This window comes from Elephantulus edwardii, unplaced genomic scaffold (assembly GCF_000299155.1).
Source record: "Elephantulus edwardii isolate Elephantulus edwardi_28Jun2011 unplaced genomic scaffold, EleEdw1.0 scaffold00064, whole genome shotgun sequence".
NCBI classification, from domain to species: domain Eukaryota; kingdom Metazoa; phylum Chordata; class Mammalia; order Macroscelidea; family Macroscelididae; genus Elephantulus; species Elephantulus edwardii.
The window spans coordinates 7,173,421-7,182,693 of record NW_006399814.1 but is presented as its reverse complement, the minus strand read 5'-3'; the positions used below and the strand labels follow the sequence as shown (position 1 = coordinate 7,182,693).

Genomic DNA, 9,273 nt, shown 5'->3' with positions numbered 1-9,273 from the left:
AGAAGCCTTTGCTCACAACCTCAGGGCCTCAGTTTCCCCATATGTCAGTGAGGCAAACCTCTCCAAGCTTCCTCGGCCCACTGTGGCTATGGAGGACAGGCTGGTGCCAGGTGGGGAACCGGCAGCACCAGCACAGGAGACATAGCACACCTGGAACCTGACCCAGTGACACTTGATTTGCAGATATGATTTTCATAGAGAAGAGAGGGGCCAGGGGCTTCTGTCCTGCCTCTCAGTGTGCTCCCAGAGGTCAGGTCAGCACTCAGCCTGCCCAGCTCATCCACAACCCCAGGTCCAGGCTGCCCGCCCAGGGGGCACTGAAAGTCAGGCTGTGTGGGCACCATGGGCAGGGCTGCTCTGGAGGTCATCGCAGGCCTTCTCTCCCCCAGTGGGCAGGAAGGGCCAGCCTAGAGAGCCAGAGGAGATGCAGCAAGGGTGGCAGGAGTGGCACTGGCCGAGGACGGGGCAGGATTGCCACATGTCATGCCCAGAGCCGCTCTGGATACTACAAAACATAAATAATCACATCAACATTGTCCAAAGCCCGGCCGAGTGGCTGCCCCATCCGGGGTCTTGTGTGTGGCTGGCTAGCTGGGCCTCTGTGTCCAGGCCATTGAGTCGGGGAGGGACACTCGGTCTCAGCACTGTCGCCGTGCAAGGCATGTCTATCTTTGAGATTCGCTTTTCCAGTTTGTGGATTGAATCATGTCCCCCCAAAGGCAGGCTATCAGTGCTGGCCCCCACAATATCTGTGGCGTGAACCCCACAGGGATGGGCTGTCATTTTGTTAATGACACAGGATTAGTGAATTTTGAGTTGATCTCTTTTGAGATAGAAGAGAATTAAACTAGCAAGCTTGCAAGCAGAGGTGAAGGAGACTAACACCAAGCCACATGGGGACACAGAAGCAGCTCGAGAACCAAAGCTGAAGAGACAGGGACTTGAGAGAGAAAGCCTTCCCCGGGAGCTGGCGCCTGGACCGGCCTTCTGGCCTCCGGAACGGTGAGACAACCCATCTCTGAGTGCTAAAGCATCCACCGCGGTGTCTGCGTCATAGCAGGACAGAGAACTGACATGCCCGGGAAGAAGGGAGGAGTCCGTTGGCCCAGCTGGGAGCACCAACGCAAGGCTGGTCTTGGACAATGTTCTGCTTCAAGAGGTGGCCGGAACAGCAGGTAGGGGCAGGGAGAAGATGACAGGCCCCAGTAGTGTTCTCCTGCTCCTAGGGTTGCACCTTCTCTGCCTGCCTTCGGCCACTGCCGGCTGAAGCCCTGGCAGGGGAGGGCAAGGAGGGATGTGCAAAATGCCGCGTGGCCACCTGCCATGGCCTCAACATGCCTGCCTGCCATGGCCTCACTGTGACTGTGCCATGGCCTCATTGTGGCCACGCCATGGTCACCTGCCATGGCCTCACTGTGGCTGCCCTCTGTGGTCTTACTGTGGCCTTGCCGTGGCTGCCCAGAGTGGCCTCACCGTGGCCACACATTGGCCTCACCGTGGCCACGCATTGGCCTCACTGTGGCCTTACCGTGGCCATGCAGTGGCCTTGCCGTGGCCTCACTGTGGCCTTACCATGGCCATGCAGTGGCCTCACTGTGGCCTCGCCGTGGCTGCCTGCCATGACCTCACTGTGGCCAGGCAGTGGCCTCACCGTGGCCTTGCTGGCCGGCCCTCACTTGCAGGTGAAGACCTCGGTGCGTTCGCTGCACGTGTTGCACTTGACGAAGCAGCACCAGTGGAACTTGCAGTTGCACTGCCAGACCTTGGTGTACTGGTGCGTGTTGTAGCCACGACCGCAGCACATGGTGTCACAGCCGTCGGCACCGGGCGAGGTGCGGTTGCACAGGCGGCCCTGCGTGCCCACGCTGCCCGTGGCCGCGTCCTCCTCACAGTAGTTGGGCGACTTCTCGATGTACACCAGGTCCGTCTCCATGGGCTTCTGGTAGCTGCGCAGCTGTTTGATGCGCAGGAAGGTGGGCTGCCGCAGGCGGCTGGCGCGCACCACCTCCACCTGCACGGCTGCGTTGTACTTCTCCTTGAGCAGGTGGCCCACCTCGCGGAACTTGGGCAGTGTGGTCCAGCACGTCTTGGTGGTGCAGGAGCCCGACACTCCGTGGCACTTGCATTCCAGCTTCATGCGCTCCTCCAGGACCTGTGGGGACAGAGTGGACAGCATGGGCAGCCAGATGAACTCCCACTGCCCCTGCCAGTCAGCACCCAGGACCATGTGGCCCTGTGCACGTCTCGCCTCTCCCACCTTGGTCGCCTTGTCTGTGAGATAGAGGTACTGGCTGTCAGCATCTTTGGCGTGGGACACGGGGAGGGCTGTGGGATGCTTCTCGTTGGGTCCTCACAACCACCAGCTGCAACAACCAGGCGGAGAAGCAGAGGCTGGTTGTCCCCAGCACCAGGTGCAAACGGGCTCTCACACACTGGGTGTGCACTGCCCCCTGGGGGCCCCTTGCTGTGTACCTGCCTCAGCTGAGAAGCCAGCGGCCACTAGCTCACCGTCCCTCAGCAGCACCGTATCCCCCTCCCCACCAGGTTTTCAGAGGCTGATCTTTCAGCACTAGAGTGCCAGGCCTTTCTCTGGAGGCACCTGGTGACAAACATCAATCTGTAACCTTTCAGCTGGCAGCACGTGCTTAAACAGTCTCCCCCTCTAACACTCTGCCCCAACAAAGCACACACTTGAAGGGGTCGCCCTTCCTGCTCCTCCCTCGCCTCACTGGGCCTGGTGGTCACTTGGTGCTTAACAGTGGCTGCTGGTCAGCCTTGAGGGAATTCTGGTAGTTTAGTGTAAGGAGCTGTGCTGCCAACCCCAAAGCAAGTGGTTCAAATCCACCAGCGGCTCTGCTGGAGAAAGATGGGCAATCTCACCCTGTACAATTTACTGCCTCTGAAAACTCACTGAAGGGTCATCTACAAGTCACTTCCGCCTCAACTGCACATAAGAGCAACACTCAGCCTTGAAGGAGTCCTAGCAGCCTAGCAAGTAGTGAACCAGGCTATTAAACAAAGGTTGGTGGTTCGAATGCACCAGTCAGTGGGTGGCAGAAAGATGGGCTGTCCCTTCCCATTCTAAGATTCCCAGACATGAACCCAGATGGAGGGTCCCATGAGTCCAAACTGACTCTCCAGCAGCAGGTTTTGGGTAACAAGCCCTGGTGGTACAGTGGTTAGAACCTGGCTGCTGAAACAAAGCCTGGTGGTTTGAATCCGTCCAGTGGCTGCTTCCGTAGAGATGTCGGTCTGAGAAGCCCATGGGCAATTCGGCTGGTCATGTGGGGTCACTGTGAGCTGGCATTGACAACAGAGGGTGGCGTGGTGGGGGGCTTGCTCAGGTGGGGGGGGGCTGGGCGGAGAAGCCACAGGCTGAGGCCACACAGCCCGCCATGCCCCCACTCTCTGAGGGTCAGAGTGGGTACAGGCTGCCTTCTCGTGGAGGCCCCCTCCTCCGGAAGGCCAATTCCCAGCATCAGCCCTGACCCCAGGTACTCATTTACCTGGATCGAAGGGCCTGCCAAGTTTGCCTGATTAAAGATGGGACTCGACAGTCCTATGTCAGCTGTTGTTCCCACTAGCCTTGCCTTAACCCTCAGGGGTTCAGCACCCCTGCATCCTGGCCAGCACTGAACCACGGGGACCCCCCCCCCACACACACATTCAGCCAATGAGTCAGGCTGGCTATCTCCTCATCCACTGCCAGGACGGGAGGGGTCACTGGCCCCCAACACATAGGGAGCTGGGTCAGGCCCAGCCGTTTCTGGCTTGCAGTGCAAGCTGGTCTCGGCAGATTGATCCCCCAGGATACCCGTGGGGCATGGAGGGACCTCAGGAAATGAGTGACCACGTGAAAACAATTCCCGGACACGGCTCCTTCAGCCCTTTCACCCGCCCAGCCTACGGCAGCCCAGAGCCTCAGAGCAGAGTGTGTGGGGGGGGTCTCCCAAACAGCTGCTTCCAGCTGGCCCTGACACCTGGAGACACTGCGTGTGCAGAGGACAGCTCTGCTCCATTGCGGTCGCTCTCATTGTTACAGGCAGATTCCCAGACCTTTCTCTCAAGGTTCTAGGGGAGCCCCATCAGTAACCCCTGTGGGTTAGTGGCTCAGCACTTCATCTACTGCGCTGCCTGGGACTCCCTGCCTCTCTGGCTCTTGAGTCAATGTGGGAGACAGAGGAGCGGGTTACCTTCCAGATCTGAGGGGGCTTCTTAGAGGAGGTGGCCTCTGAACTAGGTGTTGACATACAAGTAGAAGCTCATTAGACAAAGAGGGAGAGCAGTTCAGGTCTTATCAGGAACAAGTCTCTCAGCTGGACACCGGTGTGGGCCAGGGGACCTGGGGGCTAGCCCTGGGGCTGGGGCGGGGCAGGGCGTGGGCTAAGAAGAGGAGGGACAGTTTGGAAAGACAGCCCTGCTTCTGTGTAGATGGCTGGGGGGAGCTGGCCGGGGAATGATGTCTTTGAGGGAGGGAGAGGGAAGGCCCAGGCACTTGGAGGAGCAGAAGGGGGGTGGGTCCTTCTGAGGGCCTGAGGCAGGGGCAGAAGGGAGGGGTCTGGCCTAGGGGAGACCCCTCCTGCCCACCCCCAAGCACCCATCTCCAGGCCTTTGTCTGACCGCCCTTTTCCTCATCCACCACAGTGCACCTTTGCTCCATCCTGTCCCCTCCGCACTTGTCCTGGTCACACTGCCCCAGTGGCCCATCCCATCTGACAGTAGCCCCAGGAGCTGATCAGATGGCCGTACTCCCCCCATGGGGCAGCTCCTTCCAGCCCAGCAGCTGCTCCTCCAACAGACCTCAGGGCTCGAGACCTGTCAGGGGGCCTGGGTAGAGGCTGTAGGAGCCAGGAGGGCCAGGCCCACTCTCCCATCAGCTTTCCACTGGCCCTCAGGATGGCTGGCCTTCCCCACACCCACCCTACAGCCTGCATCAAGACAGTCTCCGCCCCCTCACCTGCCTGCTAGGCCTGGCTGATGCTACTACCTGTTTGCTCTCAGAGCCCGGGGCCACATCCTCATCCTCGCTTGGCTGGGTCCTCAGGCCTGGACTCAAGAATGTATCACTTCCTTCTCCATGTCCTCCTGATAAGAGCCCAGTGGACGGTGGGGCCACCACCCTCTATGACCAGAGCAGCCCCTCTGCCCAGGGGACCACCTGGGAGGGCAGGCATCCCTACTCAGTGAGCACTGAGTTGGTCGTGGGGTTGACCTAGTGTTTTATCTGGGGAAAGCGCTGTTACAGATAAGGCTGGTGTCCCCCAAGTCCCAAGCCCCTTGGTGGCCTTGAACAGGTCAGTGAGGGCTATGTCAGACATACACATGCCCAGCTCCCAGTGCTGGGTTGTCCTCAGCTATGGGCTCCACACTCAAGCCACCAAGGATTCAGTGCCCACCACCCAGAGGGACTGGCACCTTCTTTACTGGTCACTGAGTCTGGTGGAGGCGAGGAAGTGCATAACTCTCACCCCCGCCTGATGGCCTCTCCTGGGCCCCTCCTGTCCCTGCATTACCCAGTAAGGACCACAGACCACGCAGAGGGGCCTGAAAGTCTGACCACCCACCACACCTCAGACCCACAGTGACACTCAGCACACACGCACAGCGACTGTCTGTCCTGCACATCAGGTCAGAAGTTTGACCCAAACTGCAGGCCACATGGCCAACCTGGTTGAGGAAGAAGAGTCTGGACAGGGAGGGCTGGAGGGGACACACTGTGAAAGGGACCTGGGTCAGGTGTGAAGGTAGGAGGACCTGAACTCGCATGGTCAGGTGTGGCGGGCAGGGATCCTGACTCAGGTGTGACAGGCAGAGATCTTGGTTCAGGTGTGATGGGCAGGGATCCTGACTCGAAAGTGACCATTGACCTGGTTTCCATGGACTCCTCCCAGAGCAGCCCCCGCAGCAATCCCAGCGCTGTGAGGAGGACCCCGCCCCGCCCAGCACACTCCCTCATCTCAATCCTGTGCCTGGACCATGTGCAGACAGGCTACCCAGGGCTCTTGGACACGGGGAAGCACTGGCCAGCATCTGGCTGCTGACCACACTGGAGCCTCCTCCAGCATGTCCTGAGGCCCCACCTATGACCACTCTACTCTGTGGCCTTTCTCTCCCCTCCCTCAACAACCTGCGCTGGCTCCCTCATGCCTCTCCCCTCCCACCCCCTACACGTCTCCCAGCTCAAACCCAGAAGAGAGGACGTCCCCCCACCTAGTTCCCAGCCAGACGATGCTGAGAACCACAGACTCCAGGCTCTCCTTCCCCTACCCCAACAGGGCCACTGACTGCCCCAGGTCCTCTCCTGACCCTGTCTCCATCCCATGGTCCAGTGCTGGGTTACAACTGAGTCAGCCTGGCCTGGCCTTGAGCTCCCCAGAGGCCCCGAGCCAGCCTGTCCTCCACAGCTGTTCCCGGATGGCCCACTCGCCAGTCTATCCCTTCTCTGTCCCAACCACCCCCGATGAGGTCACACAGCATTGCAGACTTGCCCACGGTGACCTCTGCCGGTGCCCCCCACCAGACCTGACCTTCCTCTTCTCCCCGTGGCCTTGTGGGCACATCCCACACAACAGCAACTAGATGTGTGGGGCCTTGCTGTTCTCATCTGCAAAATAGGGGTGTGAGAGCCTATCCCCCTCCCTGTTCTCATCTGCAAAATGGGAGTGTGGGGAAGGCCCTGAACAGGACGTCTACCGAGGCTCAAGGAGTGGGGCTTCCATTCAGGACTCTAGTTCACCGCCTTCTGCGGGGAGCCCTCCTGGGTTCTCCTGAAGTCTGTGTCCTTTCCCCACACACTGGCTCTCATTAGGGCTCTGTCCTCCACCCCGTGTCCTCCGAGCCTGGAGCAGGGACCCGGGTCATAGGGACCCAGGGGACACTCGATCAGGCACAGCGGTGTCTGTCCCACACTCTGGGACAGCACAGTCTGGTGGGACAAGATGGGTCTTAACTGAGTGAATGCCTCCCTGGCATGGTCAGCTCCTCACCTGGTAGGGTGTGCCTGCCCCCACCCAGGGAGACCAGGCCCTGGCGCCCAGAGTGCAGTCCCCCCACCTGGGTGGGGGGCAGCCTGGCGAGGCGTTCTGCTCTGCTGACGCCCTATCTCAGGCCATCTTGCCGCCGCCAGGCCAGCGGCTCCTCCCAGCCCAGTATCTGGGGCCTCATCTCCCGTCGGGTGAGTGGGCGGGGCCAGACTGGCTTCACGTGACTTCTTCCCACTGTGTCCCTTCTGAGTGGCCCCCGGGGGGGCCACCACGCTCCATCCCACCCCACAAATGGCTTGAGGACCCTCATTTCTATTTCTGGGGAAGGGGGCAGCTTTTGCCTCCCCGGTCCTGCCCTCCCGGTCTCTCTCCTGGCAACCAGCCATCCTAGGTCTCACATGAAAACCACCTCCTCCAGGAAGCCTTCCCAGGTGTGGTCACAGGAGTGAAGAAGTGGAACTGTGGCCTGGAGGCCTCCACCCTCCCGCAGGCCCCAGGCCAGTGTTGGTTAACACACTGTGTGGACCCTCGTTGCCCATTCCCTGCTCAGAGCCTCAGCCTTCCCCGCTGTGGAGTGGGAGCTCCGGGCCAGTGTCCAGGCCCGTCGGGGGCTGAGTGTGGAGGACCCTACCTTCCTGCCGGCCTCGTTGTTGTGCAGATTCATGAGACGACGGGCGTTCTTCTTGATCTCGCGGGCGTCCACGAAGCGCCGGGAGAAGTCGATGCCGTAGCGCACGTCGGCAGAGCAGCCGCCCCACTTCCAGCCCTCCGCCTGGTTGTAGTAGCCCTGCTTCTCCCGGTCGCAGCCGCAGTTGCTCAGGTTGCCCTGACTGCAGGCGGCGGTGACAGCATGTGCCACTCCCGCTGCTGTGATGGCATAGGTGAAGGCGGCCTCCCGGCTCCCTGCGGGGACAAGGTGACAGGACCGTGACAGGACGCCCTGCTGGGCTGGTGATCTCTGTGGGGGAGCCACCACCGACCCTGCTCCTATGTGTGGGGACCCCAATCACGGAGCTGGAAGCTGGGGCCCTGAAGTGTGCAGATGCCCTTCCCAGAGCCAGGACACCCCGCAGTCGGGCAGAACCCAGCCCAATGCCCACAGCTGGGCCAGCGCCCTCCCCCAGGACCACCTTCAGTTGCCACCAGGTCCCCTGATGACCCCTCTCCTTCTGAGGCCCACCTGGCTCCAGAGCCCTCCTCTGCACAGTCCTGTCTCCCTCATGCCTCTAATTACCCCAAACACCAGCCAGTCCTGATGAGATGCAGCTCTGAGCAGAGTCTTCCCCCAGGCCTGCCCCCTCCCTCCCAGTGTTCTGCCTCCTCCAGGCAGCCCTCCAGGTCCTCTCACGGCCTGACACCCTGGGTCCCAAATGAGTTCACTGATCTGGAATCCTCCATCAGGGCTAGCCCTTAGGGTGAGGACTTCCTGCTCCACGTGACCCAAAGCCCCTTCTTCCTACTGTCATGGAGCAACCCCAACTCCAGCAGTCAGAGCAGAGTGGAACTGCTCCAGGCTCCTCAGGCTGGCTGAGCTCACAGCAGCAGAAGGCCTGGCCTGGCACTGAGGGCCATCTGAGTGCTTCGGACTCCATCCTCTCAGCTAGTGGTGAGTGCTGCCCAGGGACAGATGCCTGGTCTTGTGTGTTCGACTCTCCGTGGCCCCAGGCTCAGTCTCAAAGGACTCCCACCCCCTCTCAGGTTCCCCATCCTCAGCTCCTGGCACAAGCACCAAGGACGCTTTGAACTGACAGCCTAAGACAGTCCAGTCCAGTTTCAGACCCACCACCCACCCAGATGGCTGTGCCCCACCTCATGTGGCAGAAGCACCCACCGCTCAGTCCTGAGGGAGACCCTGTGGTCAGCTGGTGTGCTCCAGCAACCACCACTCCACCTGTCAACAGGCTGGGAGGTCACCGCCCTCAGGGGGCCCTGTCCTCTGTAGGGGGGTGACTTCCCTCTAGGGTAAAGACCATGAGGTGTGCAGGCCGAAGGCTCTGTCAACAGCACAACCATGTCCTGGAAACTTCTGGAAGAACCAAGAGGTGGTGTCCAGCATCAGTGCCCCCAACATCCCCAACAAGACCAGTGTCTGGGAGGCCTGTGATCCTGGCAATCCCCTTAGGACCCGCGAAGGCCCAGTATCATCGCCCACCCTGGCTGCCCCCACTCTGTGCCTAAGCTGCCACTGCAGGGTCCCTAACTGAGCTGGGGCTCTCCTCACTCTCTCAGGCCCTCACCCTCAGCCCGCCTCTCCCCCTCAGCCCACCTCTCCCCCCTCAACCCACCTCTC

The 9,273-nt window shown here is 60.7% G+C and overlaps 1 protein-coding gene across 1 annotated transcript in view; it reads right to left on the bottom strand.

Annotated features, from left to right (window-relative positions):
* Positions 1–1,655: 1,655 nt before the first annotated feature.
* WNT7B (wingless-type MMTV integration site family, member 7B) overlaps positions 1,656–9,273 on the bottom strand; it is a 45,156-nt gene continuing 37,538 nt past the window's right edge. The window contains exons 3-4 of the mRNA XM_006888030.1: positions 7,615–7,886; positions 1,656–2,152 (exon numbers count right to left, since the gene is read on the bottom strand). Of these exons, the coding sequence (XP_006888092.1) occupies positions 1,673–2,152; positions 7,615–7,886 (752 nt within the window). The 3' untranslated portion in view covers positions 1,656–1,672. The remainder of the gene's footprint in view (positions 2,153–7,614; positions 7,887–9,273) is intronic.